The 27,861-nt window shown below is 39.4% G+C and overlaps 1 protein-coding gene and 1 long non-coding RNA gene across 14 annotated transcripts in view; one reads left to right on the forward strand and one right to left on the reverse strand.

Moving 5' to 3' along the window:
- Lrrk (Leucine-rich repeat kinase) overlaps window positions 1-11,097 on the forward strand; it is a 111,580-nt gene extending 100,483 nt beyond the window's left edge. For all 12 annotated transcript variants that reach the window (XM_069334565.1, XM_069334563.1, XM_069334574.1 and 9 more), the window contains 4 exons: window positions 75-332; window positions 3,934-4,148; window positions 7,728-7,861; window positions 10,330-11,097. In XM_069334565.1, coding sequence (XP_069190666.1) covers window positions 75-332; window positions 3,934-4,148; window positions 7,728-7,861; window positions 10,330-10,707 — 985 coding nt within the window. In that variant the 3' untranslated portion in view covers window positions 10,708-11,097. The remainder of the gene's footprint in view (window positions 1-74; window positions 333-3,933; window positions 4,149-7,727; window positions 7,862-10,329) is intronic.
- The window catches only part of LOC123758691 (uncharacterized), a 201,178-nt gene continuing 174,732 nt past the window's right edge, over window positions 1,416-27,861 (reverse strand). The window contains exons 1-3 of one of the 2 annotated variants that reach the window (XR_011230092.1): window positions 8,618-8,969; window positions 4,240-4,396; window positions 1,416-4,145 (exon numbers count right to left, since the gene is read on the reverse strand). This is a non-coding gene — a long non-coding RNA (uncharacterized lncRNA). Of the gene's footprint in view, window positions 4,146-4,239; window positions 4,397-8,617; window positions 8,970-27,861 lie in introns of those variants that run through there. The other variant, XR_011230093.1, reaches the window with a different exon arrangement.

The raw sequence follows: 27,861 nt of genomic DNA on the forward strand, positions 1-27,861 counted from the left end.
GTCAATAAAGGCTCTTAAAAAATGTTGGCTCTGTTATCGTGGGACATTACTAATGTACTGTATTTGTTTTTCAGCATGACAGATTACGGTCGTGTGTTTAGCTACTGTCTGGAACCAGATGCCCCTCAGTCATCCCCAGTCCGATCACTCTGCAGTCTCCATGCTCTTGGGAGAGTAGCTGTTGCTCTTTGCAATGGTCGTCTCTTCTTGTGTAGCTCTGACGTTACACCAACATCACCTGTCCTAGGAGAGGGCAGTTTTGTTATGACGGAGTTGGCTGGTTCTACGCAAGAGATTCACTGTCTTGCTGTCTCTCAGACTCTCACCACATGGTAAGTGCATTGCTAAATCATGTGTGTGTGCCTGTGTCATCCTATTGGGTCTGACGAGCAAGTGAGCATGTTTCCTTGCAGACAAGCCTCATCCTAGTGTTGAGGGGATCTCTCTAAATCTAACAGGCTTCCTGTTCCCAACAAGTAGACACATAAGTACCATTAGAATTTATAACAAAGGAAAGACTAACCAAAAAGCTTCACAAAATACATATTTTATAATTATAACAGAATGCTAAATAAATGGTTGAGCAATACATCATGTCAGGAAAAAAATATGCTTCAAACTGGGATGATTATCAGACATCAAGAGAAAACAGACCACTAGAACTTGTACTAAGGGTAACTCATAGATTGTGGAAAGCGAAGAAAAAATTATCAATAATATCAATATTTTTTATAGCAGTTTAACTATTTTTATTTTCCACAAACTACGAGTTACCCTAAGTATATCATAGGTTTTAGTGGTCCATTTTCTAGATGACTGATAATCATCCCAGTTTGAAGTACAGTTTTTCCTGACATGATGTATTGCTCAACTATTTGTCTGGCATTCTGTTAAAATAAAATACTGGATGTATTTTTGGACGTTTTTTGGTTAGTCTTTCCTTTATTATAAATTCATACTGTATTGTACTCGCGTTCCTACCTCTTGTTTATGGATTTCTCATTTTATCCTACACTTCTCTGTCCTATTGTTCTGATACGTTTCCCTTGGGATCTGGCCACCTGGGGTTAGGTCACGGACGTGGCTGCCTCTGCTTCTCTTGTCCAGTCTTGTTACTGAAGGCTTGACTGGCCAAAAATGTTATACAGTAACTCCTTTCCCATTTCACTGTGGTTTTCTGTACACTTTGGTCAGTGTATAGATATCTCTAGGTATGGTGTTTATAGACCGTATGCAGTTTTAAATATTGTTTGAGCTATACAAGATACAATGAAGATGCACCACGCAGGAATTAATTCTAACGAGTTCAAAACTTTTCTACAGCAGTGACAGATTTTTAGCTCAGCCAAAGCAGAGTTTATTTTCTCCTTTAGTGAAGCCACATTTCAATCACAAATGTGAAATGAAAACAGTAATTTGTAAAAATGTTATTTTTATTATATAAATTTTTGGATTAATTAAATCTAGACATATCCAGCATATAATGTTTTCACAAATTCTGTTGTGAAGCTACAAAACTATAGGTTTATTATATCATAAGATTTATCATGTCTTAAGATATAACAAGATTTTAAATGATCACAAAATGTGTCTTATCAAATATATAACATTTGATTTTATATCAATAGACCATCACAATATGAAAAAGCGATGCAACCTGGGATTCCACTGAACCCTCTGAGATACCCGAGGCTTACAATTGAAGCCCACTCAGATTTTTTGATATTTGATATAGTGATATCATATAATAGAATACAGTATTTAATATCAGTCAATATCTTGTTTGATATATCATTCAATATTACATATCAAATGATATGGTACATAAAAATACATCAAATGTTACTGTATATTTTTCATATCTTTAGATATCTTTATACTGTATCTCCAATTATAAATTCTTAATATCTTCAGATGTCACACAATATCTTTATATATTTTTTGTCACCTTACACTATTTTATATAAAAAAAATATCAGGATATCCAAAAAAGATAACTGAAGATATATAAAAAAGATAATGGGTTATATCGGAAGATATCCAAAAAAAGATTATTGGAAGATATCTAAAAAAGATATTAGAAGATATCCCCCCAAAAAAATATCGGAAGATTTTTATATCTTCTGATATCTTTTTTTGGATAAATTCCGATATATTTTCTTGGGGTTTCTTCTAGTATCGTGTATTGGATATCTTCCGATAGTTTTTTTTATATCTTCCGATATTGGAAGATATAAAACAAACTTGGAAAATATAAAATCAAAAGATGTCCTAAAAAAGGACCAATTGAGGTCCTAAAAAAATTAGGACATCTACTGACGGTTCTAGTTTTTTTAGGACATCAATCGATGTCCTATATTTTTTTAGTATAGCGATCGATACCCTAAAATATTTGGACATCGGTTGGTGTCCTAAAAAAATTCACACATTGGTCAGTCTTAAAAAAAATTAGGTCATTGCTTGATGTCCTAAAAAATTGTCTAATTTTTTTTAGGACATTGGTCAATGTTCTAATTTTTTAGGACAGCGATGTCCTAATTTAAAAAAAAATTTAGGACATCGACTGATGTTCTAATTTTTTAGGACATCGACCGATGTCAGATGTCCTAATTTTTTGGGGTTCTGTCACAATTTTCTAAAATTAGGACTGGTCGATGTCCTAATTTTGTTAGGACACATGTCCTAATATTTTAGGACACTGATGTCCTAATTTTTTTTAGGACACCGATGTCCTAATTTTTTTAGGACACCGATGTTCTATTTTTGGGGGGTGATGTCATAATTTCCAAAAAAATTAGGACTTATTGATGTCCTAATTTTTTTTAGGACACCGATGTCCTAATTTTTTTAGGACACTGATGTCCTAATTTTTTTTAGGACACCGATGTCCTAATTTTTTTTAGGACACCGATGGCCTAATTTTTTTAGGACACCGATGTCCTAATTTTTTTAGGACACCGATGTCCTAATTTTTTTTAGGACACTGATGTCCTAATTTTTTTAGGACACCGATGTTCTAATTTTTTAGGACACCAATGCCCTAATTTTTTTAAGACACCGCTGTCCAAATTTTTTAGGGCCTTCTATGTCCTAATTTTTTAGGGCCATCTATGTCCTAATTTTTTAGGGCCATCTATGTCCTAATTTTTTAGGGCCACCAATGTCCTATTTTTAGAACTAACAGATGTCCTAATTTTTTTAGGACACCAATGTTCTAATTTTCTTTTTAGGACATTGGTCAGTCCTAAAAAATGACATCGATATAAAAAAAAAAAATATGACATCCATCAATGACCTTTTTTTTAGGACATCGATGTTTTACTTTTTTTAGATATCAATCGACATCCTAATCTTTTAGGCCATTAAAAAAAAAAATTATCGATCCAAAAAACACATCCCAAAAAATTCCAACTTCCAATATCTTTTTGGGGACATCTTCCAATACCTATTTTTTTTTATATCCAAAAACAAGGGATTGCAGAAGTCCCTTGTTTTTGGATGTCCAAAGACTTGGGACATCTTCCATTATCCCTTGTTTTTTTGGACATCTTCCATTGTATTTTTTTATATTTTTATATTAAAAAGATAACAAAAAAAGAGAAAATATCCAAAAAATATAATGGAAAATACAAAAAAGATAACCAAAAACTATATCCAAAGATATCGTGTGACGTCTTCAATATCTTATCTTGGGATATATTTTTATATACAAAGATATCGTTTGATATTTTTTTGTATATCGGTTTTCAGAAAGATATCTTCAGATATAAAAAAAATCATCACTTGATAGCCATTTTGATATTAAATGATATTGGAAGATATGTAATATCACATTGGCATGTAGGCTTTATAATAAAATCCTAAGTCATAAACGCCAAAGTCTTGTTATTTCACTCAACACCCAAAAGTTTAATTATACGTTTTTAATTCCAGGTCTTTGTGGTGTGGAGGCAGCGAAGGTACCATGAGTGTGTTTTCCTTGCGAGATGATGGCTTGGTCTTGAGTCAGGATGCAGTCTCTCACTTCACAACTTCAACACCACCTACAACTAGTGACACATGTGATGTCTTGATTCTTCATGCACCACAAAATCTTACTACTGTTGCACCACATCTTAGAAGTTCCATCTGGTCATATGTTTATCCTGGTGAGAAGCAATGAAAATTTTAATTTGTATAGTAAAAGTAAAAACGGACCTTCAGAACTTTTTGTCCACTAAATTGTGCTAAACATCTAACCTTCGTCTGCAGAATAAAAGCTCTCCATCTCAAAGCCTTATATTACAATGATGGGGATCAAGATTTCAAGTGTTTTTCTAGGTGCATAAAGGCGAGCAAAAGGAATGATGCACAATTGGTCCACCGCTGCTTACGAGTAAAACCAAGATTCTCTTTCCTGCAAAGAGAAACTAACATTTACACAAAATAGTATAATAATGACTGAAGATGAATAAGTTTAAAGCAAAATCAGTGTAGTCAAAATAGTTACACATTATTATCACTATTGCAAAGATCAATACTAAGAAAGATTTCTGACCTGCATTATCTGCAAATAAACTAATTTAACACTGGTTTCATGTATCTTTTTTTATGATAATTAAATTTCATGATATTGTGACTGCAGCAATAGCAGTCAGGCATTACCCACTTCCAGGGTTATTAATCTAGACTAGTCAGGTATTACTGTCAATTCAAATTAACGGTATAGTACCGTAATGTGAATCAAGTGCATAAATGGCCACAAAGATGCAATATTGAGTTAATATACAGTACAGTATTATGACATGTTAACATGAAGGCTCTGGTTCCTATGATTCCAAATAAATAAGTTTCGAGTGTACAGTATTTACAGTACACTCAAAACTTCATATACTGTATGGAAAGCAAGAACTGCACTGCATTTACATTCTGCTCAAAATGAATGCAGACATACTTGGATACCAATCCTAATTTATTAAAAAAAAGATGCAGCATTGAATTTAATGAAACACCTCTTTCTGGTAAATTCAGGGAGCCAATGGAGCTCTATCTTGCTGAGATTGGAGCAATCCACCAATCACACAAGTTGCACGGGTTCATGTGGCCTACCAGGGACCAGAGCCAAAAGCTAGCCTCTTCATAGGTGTCGGGAGCAAATGAGACTACATTAAAAGTATGAATCCAAGCCCAAAGGGACAGACATGAACCTAGGGAAAAGAGAAAATCTAGGATCCTATCCAGGTATCAAGACAGCCCAGAAGCAGGAGCAGGTTTGAAGAGAACACACACTTGTGACAACTTGTGGTACGGAGCTATAGAAGATTCAACACTAAAAAGCCAACAACAGTGGCTCCATCAGTGTTGCACAATAACAGGCACCAGTTTTGGGCACGAGATATCAGTCATAAGTAACCACGAAATGAGAAGGGAGCCAGTGGCCAAGTGGACAGCACGCTGAACATGTGATCCTGTGGTCCCAGGTTCGGTCCTGGGCGCTGGCAAGAAACGATGGGCAGAGTTTTTCACCCTATGCCCCTGTTACCTAGCAGTAAATAGGTACCTGGGAGTTAATCAGCCATCACGGGCTGCTTCCTGGATTGTGTGGGGTGTGAAAAAAAAAAAAAAAAAAAAAAAAAGTAGTGAAAACAGTTGAGAGGCGGGCCGAAAGAGCAGAGCTCAACCCCGCCCCCCCAAGCACTACTAGGTGAATACAAAAGAAACGTTAATATTACACAAACTGAAACTGAAGATGGCGGAGTCAGAGGCAAAACAAGTGCCAAGCTACGTAATGGTTCCACCTGGAAAACTTGGGTGGGAAACTTAATAACCCTGCCACTTGTGGGCCATAAAACTTGTGTTCAAGACTAGACATGAAGAGATGCAAAGGTTGAACCAGCAAGTGATGTTGCCAGGCCAATTCTCTGAAAGAAGCCGAGCCGAGAAAAAACAGACTAAAAGAGCATGAAATCAAGGCTAAGCCTTAGTTCAGCCTTGAAACACTTCCAAGGAGCCAGAATGATCACCCTCCCTGAGAATAACTCCACCAGGTTCAATCCCCAGTGGAGGTGAAAACAAATGGGCAGTTTCTTTCACCCTGATGCCCCTGTTACCGAGCAGTGAATAGGTACCCGAGACAGCTGCTATGGACTACTTCCTTGGGGGGTGTAAGAAATAGGAGGCCTGGTCAGGGACAGGGACGCTAAGACTCGAAATCAAGATAACCTCAAGATGTTGCTCTGGGTTCTTTCCATGGTCAACTGAATAAGGGAAAGGTAAAATCACCCCCCACATCAACCAGTCCAGTCAAATAGTCCACTACGAGACCCTCACAATTGGGGGAAGAGCGCCACGTAGGATGGAATATGCCAGTTCCACACTGATGCAAAGAAATCCAACTTGGGACAACAATGTCTCTCAAGGCCACTGGAAGGACACTTCGTCGATGGTTCAATCCTTGTAGATAGGACAGAACCAAGACAAAATGTCCGAGAACATTGAAAACACCCTGCCTGTAGACTGCATGGAGAGCTAAACCCCAAGAATCCAGAAGGTGAGTCACTCACAGCATCCAGAACCACATGGGATGTGACCAAAGAAACCTGCAATGTTTTAAGCACTGAAGCACTGGGAAGCAGTCTTAGTGGGAGCCAGATCACAGGGCCCAGAGGGAACCCTAATCTACTGTAATGCTTACCACAAAGCTGTGAATTCACACACTATGTTGTGCATGTGAAGCAATGGACCCGACTATTGACCCTGGAAAACCTGATGAGCGCGATCACAAAACCCCAACTCAGAGCCAACGTGTCTGTAAAGGCATCGAGAGAGAGAGCTGGAAAGCACCACGAGACCAAACCCCAAAAGGCCCGAAAAGGAAGCCGGCAAAGTAACAAGCAGCGAAGAGCAGCCAGTGCCCAAACCCAATGGTCACGGCAGTGGCGAAATGGGCAGAACCAGAGGAATCCGATCAGAACCCTGAGCCAAACTCTGCCCAAAGGGAACTTCATGCAGGCAAAATTCTGGCTTCTGCACAGCCACTTGGCTAACTGTCGAGTCACCCTGGTCCGATCTAACACCAGACGGTGACAGAGCTGTAAGCAAAGGAAGGCCTAAGGAGGCAAGGAAAGTGACTGACTGAGAATCCAAGACGAGACCCAGCCAAGTCCAAACCTGGGATGGAACCAACTGGAACTTCTGCCAGTTCACCAAGAACCCAAATTCAGTGACTTCACAATCTCAACACAACCCTGGCCATCATGGATTTCTAGCAGGACACTTCTGCCCCCTTTCAATTGTTATTCCACTATTACATGACCTTTGGTGCCATGATAGACAAGGAAAATGCTGATGTACCAGTAATATACTGTATACAATTTCAAAGTGGTTTTCAACAAATGTGACCATGGTGCTATTGAACACAAATGGAATAGTACTGGCAAAGGAGGAAATTGGGTTCTGTTCGTTAGAAAATTGAAGATCCTAAGAGTGATTGTCAATAAAGTGAAATCTGGACCATCCATTGTGAAAAACTCAGTCCTCCAATGGAGCAAAACATTAGAAATTATACAGGAAATTACATAATTTATTTCCAAAATGAGGTAGATCATTAATACTCTCTCATATTGGCCCCCCTCTCTCTCATGATATTAATAATCCCATGGAGAATATAGCAATTATAGAATGTCAAATTTTCTTTTGTCTTATTTCGTTGCTTTGTCTTCTGTACATTTACAAAATTTTACTTTCAGGTTGTGTGGTGTACCACTGGGATGCCAAGGAGCAGAAACTGGTTAATCGCCTAGATTGTTCCAAGTTGGTACCGTGCTCAGAAAGCTTACAGTCTATTAGTATAGAAGAGCACTTGTCTCCATCTCATTGTCAAGTAAGTGTATTGTCATATTATATGTAAAACTGCAATTTCATGGTGTTGATAGTGTACAGTGCTTGGTCAGTACCATTAAGCAATGTTGTACAGTATCTAGCTAAAGGACTATGTGAAATGGCCTGCCTCTTAGGGTCTTTGGTAACTTAGTCCTGCCTTCCTTGTCAGGTGTCTTAGACTCCAGCTCAGCTGTCAACTGTTCAATTCTGCAGTGTTATTGCAACTTATTGCACTAGGCCATACGAGTGGTGACACGTTTGCTTTAACTCATGGCCTACTTTTTTGCCTATCTCCAAAAAGGACTGGAGTTTTGTTTTATTCTGTATGTCATTTATCTTTGGTTTCAGTGGCAGTCACCATGTTCCTTTCCTTGCTATTCCAGGATTTCCGTCGATTACAATACTGTTGTCTCTCTTTTCTGTTCGGCTCCCGTAGAGTTTTCCCCTGCTTGCTTTTGGGGTGAATGTGACCTCTTCCTCCAAGTTGGCTTGGGCTGCCTTCTTCCTCTAGTTCACATGCCTCCTGAACCTTAGTCATTGGATTGGATCTTGTTATGATTTTCAGGTACCTCCGGATTACATTTTATAAGAAAGCTTTTTTATTGGCTTTGGCTTCTAGAATTCACACAAATGAGTTTCTCATTCTACATTGGAAGCATAACATACTGTCTTATATAATTATATATGTACATACAATACATTATATATAAATATATATTAACACAGCAATGTGGCATTATTTGCATACTACTAGCACCTGTCATGTGGTATGCTCTGTCCATCATTGGACCTTGGTCTTCTGTTCCACGCATCAGTTCTCCCAGATCATCTGGAGGATCACACACTTGTGTAATTACAGTTCAGCCAGCCAGATGTGTAGTCTCCTCATGATGTGTAAACATGCCACCTGTGGGTAAAATTACTCTTGGGATTTATATTTATTTAGTTTATATTAATTTATATAGTAATTTATATTTTACGTTAATTTATATTTTTCGATATCAAACTGTATGATGTTTAAATTGGACTGTATTATTTAAAATTACCACAAATTGCTTTCCTACACATTCTGGGGGTTTATGGTTTATATACATAGTCTATCAATCAAAATTATTGATTAGTAGACATTCACTACAGTATAAGACTACATATGTTGGTAAATAAATTTAACACAACCACAGCTTATCTGTATAGTTGATTTTGGTCTGGACAACCAGTATGAACATAGATGAAACACTTCAGCTGATACTCCTCTCGTGGGTGACGCCGACTCCACCACATGTACTTATTGTGCTAGGTAACTAGTGTTAATTCTTCTCCCACTTCAATTACACCTGTCAAAGGACACGCAATAATAGTATTAACCTATATGACACCTATATCAGGGGAAATATATAATTTGTTAGATGAGGTTTAAGTAATAATTACCTCGTTTTGTGTCTCATCTCGTGTACTAACTAGCTTACCCTAGCTACCTAAAACATTCCTGACTAGGAATGAAATAGCTATAATGAGTTTCAGAATTGGACACTTCCCTTATTTGTAGACGAAGATAATGTTAATGTTATGGGGTTCAAAGAGCTCCCATCATGTCCAAGGACACTAATTGTGGAACTTCTAGGAGCTCCTGCAAGACTTGTCATGTTAAATTAATAATGGCGTCTGACACTGGCCCTCCTCCCACTGACGCATCAAGCATTTTGTCCAGATGTCGTCAAGAAGTGAATATAGGGCCTACATTTACTCAATTTTAGTACTGATAATTTAGTTCAAGGGAAATGTTTTTATGATGTTTACAGTCCAAAGACTGCTGTATTAAGAAGCATTCCTCAAAGGGTTCATAAAAGCTAGAACTCCATTACTAGGTCAAGTAGGGAAGGGACATTTTACTTAATAGCCAGAGCATTTTTTTTTTCTTTGCAAAAAATTATCAGATCTTTAGGAAATTAATACAGTATATTTTATTGGTTCCATTACATTAATAAAAAAGTTAAGTATTTAAGTTTTGTTAGGCACAGTTCATGAATAATATCAATGTGCTGTAATTTAAATACAGTATGCCCAAGATAATTTTTTGTTAATTTATCTTTTTGTGTATCATACTGCTTTGGCAACTCTGGCTATTACACATGATGTACTGTACTTGCAAAACATTTTATGTTGTATATAAAATGTATACATCATCATTCAAGCTTAAGCCTTATTTTTCTTCATACTTAGTGTGTTTAGTGTTATACAGTAAATAAATTCAAATATGGTGTAGGTCTACTTAGAAATTCATAGCTGTGTAAAGTGTATGTGTAATCCATATTCATAGTGGGAAAAGTTTGGAAAATAAAGATTTCTGAATAATGTCTCCAAGTCTAAAGAATGTTATTAATCAGGTATTCACTAATGGAGAATTGTTCCTAATGCACTCTAATGAACATTTCACATGTATTTAAAGTAATATAATGCATATATTATTAGGTATCAGCAGTGGCAGTATGTGGTAGCGAAGTCTATGTTGGCACCACTTGGGGATGTGTTGTTGTAGCAGAAGCAGAATCAATGCGCCCAATTACAGTGTTCAGACCATATGAAGATGAAGTACGTGCTATAGTTCCTCTCCCTCCATCATCAGTTATTTTAGATCAAGATGGAAATATTGAAGATGCAACAGATGCAACAGATCTAGACAATGAAAGAAGATTTACCCCAACGCCATTACTAGCTACAATTGGGAAAGGTTATCGTAATCTATTAGGACGTTATGCACCAATGCCCCGCTCTGCACAGCCTGAACCAGCAGCTCAGAGAGCTATGTATTGTTTACTCTGGAGAGCTCATCATTGGCTTAATACATGAAGGGCAATGTGTGTGTGCTTAGGAACATATTTGATAATAGATGTGTCAATAATGAAAGGCCTTTTGCGCAGTCTCTGTGAGACATAAATATATTGCAAATAATAGATAAAGTCTTGCTGTGCATTTTTATTTTTTATTTTTTTTTAGCTCAAAATGACTTACAAGTCACAGTTTTAAAAGATTTTAGGTTGTATTAAAGCAATTAAATCTCTGCTCTGGCTAATCATTGCTGTACAAGTCTGCAAATTCATGCAACTGACTAAGACGGATGCAGCTAGAATCAGTGAAGACTGCTTAAGTTCAGTCCAGCCATAGTTACATAAACAATCACGGTGAAAACGATCATTGTTTTGTGAAAATTCAATATTTTTATTAAACAGTAAATCTTTATTATATTATTATTAGAACCTTAAACTCCAATGAGGAAAGATTTAGCTACAGAATACAGTACCACTAATTTATATTTACACTAAGTCCAGGAAAATTTGGAATGGTTGTTAAAATATTCATAAACTACTTTTACTAAGGTATAAACCTCATATATATAACTAAACAATGTGATCTATTTTCACAAGAATTTTTGTTTGTAAATCATACAATAAATTGCCTTAAATATTACTTAATATTAGGTGGCAGCTTGAAACATTTTTAAATATGTTGACATTAATTTTTATAGCTGCATTGTATGACAGTTTTTGTATTTCTGCCAGTACAGAGTCCCCTACACTGGAAGTGCTTCAAACTTATTTTCATTATTTTCCATTTCGTGATAATAGCTAATGGGAGATATACACTAATGGTTATAACAAAAATGTCAGTACATCTCATTTTATAGTTGATATTTTTACCAAAGAAGAATATTCCAGGAAGACTTGTATGTAACAATTCTATTTAATCAGCTATGATTTAATGTGTATTTCTATGTAAAGTATAACATAGCACAAGTGTACTACTACTAAACTCTCACAGCGCTTTGTCAGTAACATCTAGCTGACCCACATCTCTTGCTCTCTAGTCATTAACTCGTTTATTGTGATAATCTATTCTTGATAACTATGTTAACTTTTCTCTTATTACTGTACCTTTGATTCCATTTTGGAGAAGACCCATTTTTATTTTGGGTATTCATTAATTATATTCCCTAATTCAGCTGAAAACTCTTGGTTATTGTACAAGAACTTTGTTGGGATAAACTTCATACAACCGATGTTGTCCATCCACGTGATTTATTGGATTGAAATACATTTTCAGTACCAAAATAATAAATATGAAAATGATGGTTTGATTAAATCCTGTTTGCCAGTACAGTACAGCTATACATACAGGGTGTTTAATCACCTAAGTGATTAAATTATTACAGGACGAGAGCTACACTCGTGGTGTTTTGCCTTACCAGCACTCGTCACGTAACACTTTGAAACAACCGATAGTTTTGGCCTCCTCAACCTTCTCACTTGTTCCAACCATCTACAATTTGTGGGTCAATTTTCTTATATTTCTTTCGCAGCTTTGTTTAGTTAGCTTAACTCTATGACATCTTGTTCCTAAAGTTCCACATCACAAAAATTCTGCTTATCAATTTTGTCGAGTCCCATTTTGTATGTAATCATGTTGCATCTTTTTCTTCTATCTTCTAGCTTTGCTATTTAGCGCCTCTAACCTCTCTCCATAGCTCATGTCTTTCAGTTCCAAAAGCCATTTAGTTGCATGTTTTTGCACCTTTTCTAATTTATTGATGTGCTTCTTAAGATATGGGCACCATACAACTGCTGCATATTCCAATTCAATCCCACAAAGGGCATGAACAATTTCTTTAGCATTTCGCCATCCATGTATCTAAAAGCAAATATGAAATTGGAAAGCGTAGCATAGGTTCCTCTCTCAATGTTCTTTATGTGGTCCTCCGGTGACAGTTTTCTATCTAGAACCACCCCTAGATCTCTATCAGAATTTTTTAATGCTTTTTCACAAAATTTGTAGATTGTGTGGGGTCTATATTTTCCTATTCCCATTCCATAACATGGCATTTATTTACATTTAAATTCATTTGCCAAGTGGTGTTCCATACACTAATTTTGTCCAGGTCTTCTTGAAGGGCATGACAATCATATACGTTTATTATCTTCCCTAGTATCTTAGCATCATCAGCAAACATGTTCATATAATTCTGTATTCCTTCTGGTAGGTTGTTTAAGTAGACTGGTAGCATTACTGGCACAAAGACTGAACCCTGTGGTACTCATGACCTATCTCCAGTCCAACATATTGACTTTTGATTATTGCCCTCATTTTTCTGTAAATTTTTCATCCATATTAGAAGCCTTCCAGTCACCCCTAAAATATATTCGTTTCCAGAATAACCTTTTATGTCGGACTGTCAAAATTATTTAAGTACAGATAAATGCATCTCTTTCCTGTAAAATCTCTGTCGGTCTACCATAAAAACCAAGTAGCTTTGTTACACAGAATCTTCCTAATTGAAAACCATACTGTTATATAATGTTTTTCCAGGTGTTCTACCCATTTGGTTTTGATTATTTTTTTTTTCCAAAAATTTGACTACACGTATCAATGATACAGGTCTATGACTAAGAGGGTCTTCCTTGCTAGCAATTTTGTAGATTGTGCAGAGAAAACAAGAACAAATAAGTAAATAAGTTAGGCATATTCATATAAGAAAATGAAAACCAAGTTGGAGAAATTAAATAAGAGGTATGAGGCATTAAAGTGAAAGATACCGAGAGGTAACTGCATTGATCGCTGCCTAAAGTATAACTAAAATAGTTTCTGGGAGATTGTGGACCATTTATATAATACACACAATGTTTGTCCCTCATTGCTGAAGATGACCATGACTTCAATATATGGATTTATGTCATGATCTGCACTTGACTTAGATTAAAATGGGGGAAAGAGTTGCACAAATCATCAGCCTCACTCTCTTGGCCCGGCCTATTTGGGTCCAGCAGCAAGACAAGTCGAGATGGCAGGAGATTGGATAGGATGCAGTGGATGGCCAGCAGTGTGGTCTCTCTCTCACCGTGCCCTAGAAGTGCTCCACAGCCGTTTGCTGGGCCCACCTTCATGCCCATTGAACCATTCTGGTGGTTTCCTCTGTGCAGTCTGCTGGGTCCAGTCTTCGCATGCATAGGTAGACAAGCCATAATTCACCAAGGGCCTCAAACCTTTGGCTACTCTCACCTGGTTTTTCCCACCAGTCGAAGTGGTTTGCTGTGGCTCCAACAGCTACTTGGAGCCACAGGTGAGAGTTGAGTACAGGTGGGGGACCAAAGCAGACAAACCACCCGAAGGTGGAACCGTTTCCTGCCAGAGGTACTACCCCTCACCGACACTTCAGAAATATATACATACAAGATACTCAAAAGGTCAGGTCCCAAATAAGTACTTTATAATAAAATAACTTACTGGAGCAAAAGATATGGTAGGAAGTGAAGAATAGAGCCAGTAAAGAGTAGAGGTACTATAAGCACACTCAAATAATATTAGTTGAATATTAGAGGCCCCTTCCTCTTCAACCTTCTCCCAAGTGTAAGTAGTATTACCTGAACAATAGAGGCAATTTGATACACTGCAGGACTTTTTTAACCAGCTAGGTGGTTGTGGGTATGAGTGTCTGTGGGCTGCTACAAGTTAATAGCCTGACACAGCAAGTTATCACCTGACAAACCTGGCCCCACCCAGGACGGCCATGGAGAGTAGAACTCGAAACTGGCTACAGGTATTACAAGAATCTGTGATGTCAGGACACTGGTATATCAGGTGTCTGGAATACCAGGAGTTTGGGGTGGCATTTGTCTATGCCATGATTCTAGGTTCTAGCTGCCAGGACTGGAACCTGATATGCTAATAGTCTGATTTCAGGAGCATTGTATGCAATATGAAGAGCATGAAATGTGAGGTGCCGGGAATAGTGGTACAGGAGTAGACAACTCGACTCTAAGTTAGCAGGATGAGAGCTTTTCCCCATCTCATAGCTCATGGTAAGTCTTATCCACTAGTTTCCCCTGGAATACAACCCGCCAATCATCTAACAACCTGGTACCCAATCACTACTGGGTGAACAGATATGTACAGGTACAGTTAAGGATTGGTGCCTAGTCAACCCTCCCTGGCCAGGATACAAACCTAAGCCAAATTGCTTGCAAAGCACAAGGCGAACATGTTACCACTGCGCCACCAGGAAAGGAAGTTATTAAGTGTACAATATAGTAAAATTAAGACCCAACCAGTCCCTAAGACCAGATGAAGTATTTTCCAGTTGCTAACGATGAGCTTAGTGAGCCCTTGTATTGCATATTTAATATATCAAGTGCTGTACATGAATTGTGGAGGGTTGTAAATGTGGCATCTATTTTTAAGAATGTAGATAAATCACTTGCATCAAACTATTTATTGACCAATTAGCTTAATGTCTATTGTAGAAAAATTGCCTGAAATGATTATCCAAAAAAATTAGCACTGACTAATGAAATGCATCTTTCTTGGAGGGCCTCAGTGACTTCCTGGTGCTAGTTCCACACTATTATATTGCATCAACTCTTGAGAGTCATTAAAAGATGGACCTCTTAAAAACTGGCCCCTCAAAAAGGCAGAGCAGTGAATATATGAACACATTGAGAAATCAAGCCCATAGAAAGAAGCAAAACAGACAACAGCAAAGTCAAAGAAGAGTAAACAAAACAGCAGACAATAAGTAGCTAGGACCTCCCCACCCCATAGTTAATGCTGCCCACCACCACCAGCTCCAGGTGGCAGTACCACTGGAGTTGCTGGTTCCAATAACCCCTGAAACCTGTACCAAACAAAAGCCCACCAATGCAGGGATGAAGGCCCCAAGAGCCACTGAGGTTTCCCCAGAAAGTGGTTTCATTAAATTCAACACTTTCTGGAGAGTCAAACATTGAATCCCTATTGCTAACTACAGAGAAAGCTAAAATGGGACCCATCAGGGGTAGAGAACAAAAGACAAATCCCTACAACGGGGATAGGCCCAGATTAACAAAAAATTAATCACTTGAAGCAGTCCAGGAAGCACATGTAGTGATGGACAGTCTTAACTGGACACAACAAATGATGCATCTCTAGCTGAAAAAACATGAATCATTAACCAAAGGATCCCCTCTGGAATCCAACTATCTCATAGCCAGAAAAGGAGAAGGCTGCTCCCAGAGGAGATCATGAAGCTCCCCAGACAAGTAATTGAAAGTGAGAGCCAACAAAACAATGCACCCTAGAAAAAATTCATGGCACAACTGCCCGAAATTTGAAGAGACGAAAGCAACAATTGCAAATGGTGCAGAGGCAGTATTGATTTAGAATGCCAACAAAAGGGGCTCGTCAAAGGTCAAATGAGAAGAAGTAACAATATTCGGCATAAGATGTGATCCACAAATAACCAAGACAAGAAAAAATTATGTAAATGAAAACACAAAGAGCACCAAACCACCAGCAGACTATACATGTGGTGATAGATCTAGGCAAGAAACTTCTTACACAAAGAATGGAGGAGAGACTCAAACCAACTACAAAACTGTGCTCTCAACAGAATGGACTTGATCACTGACCCTGGGAGGCCTAGTGAGGGCAGGTCATGAAGCACCAACTAGATCCAAGGCATCAATGAACACATCGAGCAACGGGGAAGTATCATGCCACAGAAATGAACCCCAAAAATTTTGAAGAGGATGCTAGCAAAGAGGAGCTGATTAAAGGTGTGCAAAACCTGAACCTGATGAGCCTTGCAGCAGAAAATGGGCAGAGCTGGAGGAACCAGCAAAGTGCCCGGAGCTAAACATAGGTTAGGCATATACTGTATATGACTGAGCCTGGGTGTATATAAATAGGAGCTGATGACCAAACTACACATCGGAAAATGAAGAATCATCATCATCTCGGTCACTCCGAACCATTATCAAGTCGTGTGATTATCACATGATTCGATACAGAAATTTGATATACCCAGCTCCTGGCATTACAGATTCCTTGTATTCCGGGCTTGCCATACCCTTGAATTCCATGTTCCTGACATATCAGCCTGCTTTCATATGAAATTAAAGTATTCTGCAAAACAAGTCTCTCCTGGCCTTCCAATCTTATGGCATACCAAGCACCTGGCATTGCAGACTACTGGCATGCTTGTATCCTGACATCCTCGACATTTGGTACTCCAGTGTCTTGATACTCCAGACACCCATTAATTACATAATGCCGTGAGTTATAGATACTGTACTAGAAGTTTGGAATGGCAGGATTCTTGTATGCCAAAAGTCTGGAATGACAGGATTCTGGATTGCCTGTATTCTGGACTGCCTGGATTCTGGGATGTCAGTATGCCAGTAATCTGGAATTCCAAAAATCTTGTATGGCACAAGTGAATAGTGACAATCGTGTCTTGTATCTGATACAACTGCCATATACAAATGGACGAAAGGGAGATACAGTATAATTTAGGTTTTAAACATATCAATACAAAATAGAACACAAAACAACGGATATAAATGAGATCAATTTAGATTAAAAAAAAACCTGGGTAATACCAGTTTGAAAACAGGATTGTAAATTTATGGAATAACTTAGCTTGTAACATAATAAACATGGGACTGCTGGATTATTTCAAGCATAGATTAGATATTTATATGAGTATGGGTGAATATAAATAGGCCATTTGCAGTTTCCCTATTTTTACGTTTTATGTATACAATACCAGATTTGTATGCCAAAAGTCAAGAATACACAGACGATGAGTCACAATGTGGTTGAAGATATGATGCCCAAACCACACATCAGAAAATTGAGAAATGAATGTTTCAGTCCATCCTGGACCATTATCAAGTTGTGTGATAAGACGATAGGAAGGTATGGGGCAAATAAATAATGAAAGAGTGAGGTGAGGAGCAAGTAAAGAGTACAGTAGAAGGTACTTCTTCACCTGCTTCAAACATTTGTGTGGGTATTGCTCGAGATGTTGTCTAAACTCTCTTGGGTGAACACTGATGTAAAGTATTTATTCAGTGTGTTGGCTGCCCTTTAATCATCAATTGTAACTTGATTGGTCTCATCTTTTAAGGGCCTTACCAACTATTTTATTTTGCTTTTACTTCTTACATAGACAGACAGAAAGACTTTGGATCTTCCTTTATGTTTATGTTTTGAGAAGCTTGGGTTGCCTGAAGTCTGATATGTCATAAGCATGTGATGGAAGTAGTCTGGGATGTATTAGAACCCTGTTGTGACACGAGCCTGGACTGACAGGACCCCAGTTGACACACCAGCCTGGGCTGCCAGGACCCTGTTGTGACAAGCCTGGGATGCCAGGAGTCTGACATACATCAACCTTGGGATAAACATCCTTAATTTTGCACACACATCAACAATCTTGGGATCATGATTGTTGGGACAAATATCACCATCTTGGAGCATATTTTTTTTTTTTATCTTGGGGCTTAAGTCTCCAACCTTGAGAAAATTCCATTCTGAAATCATGATGCAGCTTCCAAGACTGACGTACCACATGCATTAAGAAAAATATTCACCAGCAAGTGAGAGGAAATGCCTGGCATTGCACGGGACAGTGAACTCAAAAGATGAATTCGAGTTTTGACGTCCTAAAGACACAAGTTTGTCATAAATATGTAAATGGAATATGCTAATATTTTTTTGCTTTCATGAGGTGCGTCGGCTGCTCTTTCTTTAAGTTTTATAAATAAATGCATGCATGCATATTTGAGTGCATTCTCACCTCCATGACTGTTTATCTACAAGTGAATATTGAGGGAGGGGGAGCTTGGAAGGCCAAGGCCTCCCTCTTAGCTTCTAGTGCGGTGGTTGGGCTCCAGCCCCACTTAGATGCCAATTGTCTTGTGTAGGTTGAGCTTTGGTTCTCAGGTCCTGCCTGTCAACTGTCAATCAACTGGTGTACAGGTTCCTGAGCCTATTTGGCACTATCATATCTAGATTTCAAGCTGCATGGAATCAGCCTCCACCACATCACTTCCTAAATGCATTCCATTTACTATTCTATTATCCATGTGTGTGTAATTACCTAAGTGTAGTTACAGGGTGAGAGCTATGCTCGTGATGTCCCGTCTTCCCAGTACTCTGTCATATAACATTTTGAAACTACTGACGGTTTTGGTCTCCACCACCTTCTCACTTAGCTTGTTCCAACCATCTACCACTCTGTTTACAAAAGAAAACTTTCTAATGTTTTTTTTTTGCACCTTTGTTTTCTTAGCTTGAATCTGTGTCTTTTTGTTCATAAGTTGCTGATTTCAGGAATTCCTAAGTCAATTTGATTGATTCCTTTTAGTATTTTGTAAGTGGTAATCATATCACCTCTTTTTTTTCTATCTTCTAGTTTTGGCATGTTTAATGCCTCTAGTCTGCTCTGTGTGCATGTTTGTGTTTGCATGTGTAAAAGCATCTTCTGTTCTCAGTCCTACATTGTGGCTTGAGCTTTAAACCTTTGCTCCTTATTCGTGTTACATCTGACCTTTTGAAGAAATTGATCAATGTACTCCAAATTTTTCAGTATTTTAAAGGTTTCAATGAGATTCACCTTGTCATGCCTGGTTTGCAGTGTTGTTAGCCCTGATACCCTCAACCGTTCCCAATATGAGAGATGACTTGCCTCTGGAATGATTTTAGTTGCCTGGTGTTGCACCTTCCCCAGAGCAGCTATGTTTTTCTGAACATGAGGTCTCCATGCCTGGATGCAATAATCTAGGTGGGGAACACCAGAGACTTATACAGTTGAATGTCTACCTTCTTTTTTAAATATAAATGTACGCTTGATTATTCCCAGGGTTTGGTTAACTTTTTTTTTTTTTACTGCAGCTCCCACTTGTTGTGCAACTTTCAGGGAATGATGGATTCCGACTCCAAGGTCCTTTCTTCATCAATTTGTTGTAAGGTAGCTGTGCTAATTTGATAATTGTGACGTGGATTGTTATGCCCCACATGCAAGGTCTTGCATTTATCAAAATTAAAAAGCATTTGTCAATATTCTGACCATTTGTGGAGTTCATGCAGATCTCTCTGTAAGGTCTCTATCATTTTCACTAAGAGAGAGATGAGGGAGAGAGAAAAAAAAAGTTGATTGATTGACAGTTGAGAAAGAGCAGAGCTCAACCCCCCGCAAGTACAACTAGGCGAATACTGGTTCACATTCACAGGAGAAGGTTCAGAGGTTTGCCACCAGACTAGTACCCGAACCGAGGGGTATGAGATACGAGGAGAGACTGGAGTTATTAAACATCACATCATTTAAAGACAGATGAATTAGGGGGGGACATGGTCACCACTTACAAGATTTTCAGAGGAATTAATAGGGTAGATAAAGACAGGCTATTTAATACAAGGGGCACACGCACTAGGGGACACAGGTGGAAATTTAGTGCCCAAATGAGCCATGGAGACGTTAGAAAGAATTTGTTCAGTGTCAGAGTAGTAGTCAAATGGAATGCATTAGGCAGTGATGTGGTGGAGGCTGACTCCATACACAGCTTCAAATGTTGATATGCTAGAGCCCAGTAGGCTCAGGAATCTGTACACCAGATGATCGACAGTTGAGAGGCGGAACCAAAGAGCCAGAACTCAACCCCCGCAAGCACAGCTAGGTGAGTACACACACATTTTCAAGAATAGGCGTATTAATTAAAAAGTACTCACTCATGAGCGTAAAGTTGTCACTCAGAATCGTTCTTGTGATTAAGGATTCATAATCGGATTAAAAGCTTTTTGCGCCCAGATTATATTCTGGCGGGAAGAGCGGCGGAGAGACAGCTGGATCTCGGCGGGTGTTTTGAAAGCGACGTCAACACACTGTAAAATCTCCAGTCTTAATCTAGGATAAACCCTGCGTGCCATTGGGAGGGAAATTCGCATACGCTGAATAAATATATATATATATATATATATATATATATATATATATATATATATATATATATATATATATATATATATATATATATATATATATATATATATATATATATATATATATAGTTTTTTAAAGTTTATTTAAGCCCAGGACGTAGTTCAATCAGTGTAGAGAAGCGAATAGTGTTACAATTCAATGGAAAAATTTGAGAGGGGGAAAGGAGGGCGGTTTTGAAATAAAAGCCTGGATTCTCCGAGCAGGTCTTTCGTAATATAAATTTACCGAGATAATTCATTACAGGTGTAGTGCAGTGTGATGCTATGTCTAGCCACACACACACACACACACACACACACACACACATACACACACACACACACACACACACACACACACACACACACACACACACACACACACACACACACTGCTAAATTAAAACAGCATAAACTCTTGAAAATACTCTATGGAAATTTCTGGGATTAAAGAAAATGGCAACCGCTAAGCTGAGAACTGACAGGTTCTCTATGCCAAAGTTATTCATTCATAATTTATAATTCATTGTGTCAGGGACAGGCAGGCAGTGTGTTTATACACGTTAAGCTTATATGGAGGTCGACCCCCCCCCCCCACCCCAGGATGCAACCCCACAACAAAACTAACTCCTGGATACCTGTGTGTTACTAGGTGAATAGGTGCATTAGGTTATAGGAAACGCACCCAACCATTTCTGTCCCGGCCGGGATTCGGACCCGGAATTTTCGATTGTGCGTCGAGAACGAATCCGGGACGCTTGTGTCGTTATAGCACCCATATCATATATCACGGAAGGTTGTATAGTGTAGTCAGACCTCCCCCCTTACACACCAGGCCGAGAGGCTCTAGTGATTGATGAAGATTAAGCCACCGTAGAGGTGGCACGGGCATGAACGGGCAAGAGCTAGTGTCACAATTGATATGTTTGTCCTGCACACCGCCCCCCATCCAGCGGGCAGCGGTGGATAGGTTACAATCACTTAGCACTTAATTACTACTTAGGGGGGTTGAAATAGCCTAAGCTACTCTATGCCTTTGAGATGTATGTCTTTCTTGTCTTAATAAACATACTTGAACTTGCTACTACCAACAGTTAGCAAACTGGGAATATTTGGCTAAAATTTCTGGTCTGTCCTCACACTTAACACAAAAGAATCTCGACTCCATCGGGCTGGGATGGTTCCCATGCTTCTGGCCGGGCAAAACCGTTGCCATTTGGACGCTTTAGTGTCGTTGTGTCCTTGTTACTGGTTTGAATATTACCTGCAGCAAAATAAGGGCCCCTAATATGCGAAGCCTTCCACAGGAACCCATCTTCCTTATGTACTTAAGAGTCACAGTCTACCGGGATGGTTTAGGGCAGTAGGCTCTACGGAAGATTGTGGCATGGTCTTGTCTTCTCTCCAACATGGCCAAGAGTGTTTCCAATTACGAGTTTTTTTATTAATTGCTAATAGAATTGTAAAAAAAAAATAATTTTACTTTTTAGCCTGTCCTTAAGTAATTATATTTATTTAAGCAAATTTAGCAATTTAAGTGAACACTTTATTGCCGGTAAGTAATGTCAAAGGCAACACATTCTAAAGCTTACCTATTACTGAGGATGAAAATCGTTCAACAAAATAAGGAAAGTTTTCTAAAGTGAAGAGGATTCCTTCCGGCAAAAGTTTTGTGAAGAAGGGCAAAGTTAGGCTTCATTAACTACCAAAATGAACCGAGGAGAGACTAAAGACAGGCTGGGTAGGGGACGGCTTAGGGGCACCGGTATGGAAGGCCACCATGCTGGGGATGGGCTGGGGACGAGGACGGATGGGGTGCAGAGTTGAAGATGGGATGGTGTATGGGGATGGGTTAAGAGCGGGAATCGATGAGATACAAGCTGGTATTTACCTTACGGGCTATTCATGCCCGTGCCACCACCTGGGTGGCTTAATCTCTATCAATCATCAATCTTTAAGTACTTTCATTTCAGGAGGAAGGGTTGTGTTTTAGAACACAAAAAGAACGTTTGGGCGATTATCATGTGACTGAATCTCCAATTACAGAACACACACACACACACACACACGCCGAAACAAATAAAAGAAGGGGGAAGAAGTAAGAGGGACAGAAGAGGGAAGGAGACGAGAAGGTGGGTGAGATGAGAAAGAAGGAAGGGTGCCTGATTGCTACTGAGGAGGTTGAAGTGTGGGAAGAACATCAGTGATAAGGCACGGCCATCGTGGGGACTTCTGCGAGTCCTCTTTTCGACCCTCTCTCTCACTATAGGCTCTCCTACTTTTGCCCCTTACCTACCTTGCCCCTCCTCCTCTCCCCTTCCTTCTTCCATTCCCTTGAACCCCCCCTCTTTCCCTACCAGTTCTCCTCCTCCTCACCCTCCCGTATGCTCTGACAAGTGACAATCGACAGGTGGAGGCTGCCACTGGATGAGACGCGTTTCCATTTAAGTTTCAAATGATATACGATTCCCTCGAAGTTTTATTCGTAGTTGTAACCATTTCAGTTTTTAATGTGCATTTTATGGCAATTTTTATTTCCCTTTTTAGAGCATTAAATCCTAGGTCGCTTTGGTTTGAAATTCGGTCGAACTAAACATGCTGCTTTGAAAGTTTTAAACTACCAGAGCTATGGTACACTATTACCATAGCCTAATAATCCCAGAGAAATTAATAATAGGATGACAGTAATAAAAACAATTATGGTATAAATGTGCGTACTGCAGCTTCATCGACTGTCAGAAAGTGTTAAGATTCTGTTCCACATATGAAACTATTGTGTAAAACGATAAGAAAGCTAGAGTAACTGAAAAGCACTTGGATGGATAATGGAATACCTCTGGTATTGAAAACAGAGGTTCACAGTGACAGGAGCGAGGGTAGACTAGATAGTAGTTATAAATGGAGGGCCACAATGACTAAGAGTACTTGGACCTGTCCCGTTTCTAACGAACGTTTATCAACCTGTCCAAGTTCTCTTTCACATCCCTGTTCACAAGACAGGAAGCTAGTGACACTAGTCTAGACAGAGGATGACCGAGAGAATGCAAAATTATCTAGACATACTTTATAGATGAGAAATGGCTACTTGTCTTCAACCCTAAGGAGTGTAATGATAAGAGCCCCAAAACAGGAACAAGGATAACCAAATAGTAATATAGGATAAAAAAAAAGGTTTCCTTATCAGAGGATAAATACCTGCGAGGAAGGATAATGGAAGGATGACATACATCAAATTTTAGCTGCAAATAAGCGATAAAAATATCAGGAGGAAGTATTTCTTCCCATGAATTAAAAACACACAGAATAGGCTAGAAGCAAACTCTGTAGCCAATATCACGAATAGATATAATTAGATTCAAGAGAAAACCGAGTCAATGCACTATGGCCAACCGCTTGATGGTTAAGTAGGAATAAGGAGCTGAAACTTGAACTTGGAAGAACATATGAGCATATCACTATACACAGACACCGCCACACGCACACACACACACACACACACACACACACACACATACACATACACATACACATACATACACACACACACACACACACATACACACACACACACACACACACACACACACACACACACACACACACACACACACACACATACACATACACACGCAGCAGAAACAGAACGTCAGTAAAAACAATTTTTGTATTAAAATACAAATAAATAAATAATTGAGCCCTGAGGCTAGAGCTGAAAAAACTGCTAATTTACAACTGATAATGCAGAAAGTTTTTTTTGGTATAGAGTTTGGATTAAAATGTGGGAGATGTAGTTAATTGTATTTATATATACAGCAATGGAATAAATGCGAGATACAGAGCTGAGATAAACTGACAAGATATAGGACGTAATAAATAGATATATATAAATTAATACATGCATACACACATATACATACATACAAACTCACATTAATGGACATTGGCCTAAACGTTTCCACACACATACATAGATCAAGAATTCATTAAAACTCCCATTTACAGAAAATTCACGTATGTGTGTGTTTGAAAAGTAACGAAAACAGTAGAATTCAATTACACCGACGACAACAAACAAACAAGCAAACACTTTACAGATACAATGCTCTACCTGGTGACATTCCAGGAAGGTGAAAATGACTAGAACCCAAGTTTCTTTGTCCCTAAGTAACTCAAATATTGTTTTTGTGCAAGTGCCCGACATGTAGGAGGGTGCGTTAAGAGAGAGTACGTGTGTACGACACCTGTAAACATAAACGTTGTCATTTGATGCAGTGTACGATAAGTTGCAGATAGCGTCTTTTATTTTTTTTTCCTTTTTACATTTTAAAGTAAATTTGATTTCCAAATTGCTGTTCTAAATATATATACTCGCATCATCAAACTCCTTTTGTCCAGTAATAGGCAATCGTATTGCTGTAAATGAGTTACATTTCAGTGCTAAACGACCATATGTGAAGAATCCTGGGCACGATAATGATCTGTTGTCAACGGGGGAATATTTCCGCTTCCATTTGTAAGTACCGAGCGCTCGTTTAATGACGCCAAACTCTTTTATGTGTTAAATTTTCATGAATATTTTGATCGTGTAACGGGTGACTATTGACAGGAAAAAGTGAGCAAGAGGGAGCCGCACATATACACGCCATCCTGTCTGTCACACCCATCCATCATATGAGCCCCCGCCCACCCCCCTTCACTCTCACTCACTCACACACTCTCACACACACTCTCACACACACTCTCACACACACTCTCACACACACTCTCACACACACTCTCACACACACTCTCACACACACACACACACACACACACACACACACACACACACACACACACACACACACACACACACACACACACACACACACACACACACACACACCTACCTCTGCTCCGTAAACACAAACTTCCCGGTCAACATGGTGGACCTCCAGACATCTACCCACTCCTACCTTCCTCTCCCCTGGCGCTGAAGACTTGGGGCTCCGGCAGCGCGATAGATTTGCATGTTGAGGCAGATTACACCTCATTACAACTAATGGCACCCCTAACGGCGCTGTCCAATGACGGTCATTAGCATACACAACGCCAAGTCCCTGACACCTTCCAACCCGACACACACAAAACCTAACATAAATCCTGACAAACACAACCTTTGACAAACAAATTCTGAGGGAGACACAAATCCTCGTAAACACAAACCCAGAGAACGCATACCCAGGCGAGCACAAACCCAGAACACACACAATTCCAGAGAACACAAATCCTGGCGAACACAATCCTAGCGACCACGGAGGCTGACGAACTCTAACCCAGGTGAACACATCAGGTGGTGAACACATCAGGGGGTCAACAAATCCAGGTGAACATAACCCCAAAAGACTACAAACACTACAGAACATCTACTACGCTGGGGAACAAACCGCATCAAATCCAAATTCCCGCCAAAACTTGTGTGTACTCAAAGGTCCACGCTCGCAGATCGAGCTCATAGCCTCGCCTTCCGAACCTTCTTAGATTAATGCAACAACGTTACTTCGTGTTTTTATCATATTTACATTCAAAATACAGAATTAGGAGCTTCAATGAATTGTACGTCTAACGTGTTCGCTTACTGACAGCTCTAACACTGAAAAAGTTCTTTCTGACGTCTCTGACTCGTTTTTGTGACAGCTTCCGACCTATTCAAAAAAAATTTCTCCGTTTCCAGGCGAGGGTTTCGTGGTGAGGAGGCATAACTCAAGTCTCTCTCCTTCGCTGTATTTAAGGCCCGGAGAGGCCCTTTGTCCAAGTTGCTGAAGGATACACGGACGTTGGCTAGTATGCCATACACTGTTGCTGTTATATGCTGGTATACCCTCTTGTATATTAATAAATAAATATTCCGCTAATGTGGGCTTCTGGCATCAGATGTTGGATTATGTTGACTCCCAGGTCTTTCTCCTTTCCGTATTGAAGAATGTGTCTCCTCTTCATCCTGTATTGCTATGCTGCGTCTTAACATTCCTGTTCCAGTCCTCATAACTTTGCATTTGGCTGGGTTAAATTCCAGCAGCCATTTGGGGGTAGGGGGGAGTAGTAGCTGGCCACAAAGTATTCCACAAGTTGTAACGAACGCGTCAGAAACAGCATCTTCGGCGAGCAATTTACGAACGAACTTTCTCAGTTGAGAATTGTTCCCTTTTGTAGTATGGCTGTCTACACCTCGGCGGGGCACACACTGTACGTACACACACACACACACACACACACACACACACACACACACACACACACACGCACGCCGTTTTAGTTTGGTATCAATTACAAAAGTAACAAGGAAATGTTGCTTCCGTTCGCTTGTGTTAGTAAGTGTTCATAATATTTCGGCTTAGGTTTGAGCGAAACGTTTTGGCTATTTCAAAGATCATCGACGGATAAAGTCGAAGACAGAACTCCAGCGACAGGAACGTTAAATTTTGTCCGGTTTTGCCATTTTAGAGACGGTTTCATGCCAACTAAATTTACCAATTTCTTGGAGATGCCACAAAGCCCCGCCAGGGGAAGACCCATAATTCACTTTTGCTGACCGAAGCCCAATCATTAATCGCAAACCAATCATTGCAGAGTTTTGTAAACGGCCTCGACGAAATCTAATCCCTTTTTGTCGACGGGGAGGATTAGATTAGACTCTCGCAGACAGATCCACGATAAGACAAAAGTTGTCCCCCTGTTCATAATCAGGCTCTGTGTCTGTGGAGGCTGGATAATACCACAGATAATTAATCTAGTTATCCTAAGTCAATTTAGAGGCGTTGGTTCGATTCTCCCGGACGCGATAATCCGGACATGCAGCAGGAGCCAACGCTTCAGCAGAGGATCTGACCGTGTCAGCATCTTCGTGCGGTGATCCCATTGGCTCGGGGAGCGTCAAGGTGCGCGCGCACGGTCTTAGGCTGCAAGACTTGCATAGGGACGGTGGGACTGACAGGTGGCTGTAGGGGTGTTAGCGCATGTGAGGGTAGGGGGCGCATGTAAGGGGGACCCCCTCTCTCCCTTACATGCGTCCCCCGCCCTGTAACGCATATAAGAGGGGGGCGCGCATGTGGAAAGGGGAAGACAGCTGAGGGGTGAGACAACTGAATGAACATGAATTTTTCACACTGAATAATAAAAAATTATTTTTTTCACCAATATATAATATTACACGTTTGATGGTTTGTGCATAGTTGA

This window comes from Procambarus clarkii, chromosome 31 (assembly GCF_040958095.1).
Source record: "Procambarus clarkii isolate CNS0578487 chromosome 31, FALCON_Pclarkii_2.0, whole genome shotgun sequence".
Lineage (NCBI taxonomy): Eukaryota > Metazoa > Arthropoda > Malacostraca > Decapoda > Cambaridae > Procambarus > Procambarus clarkii.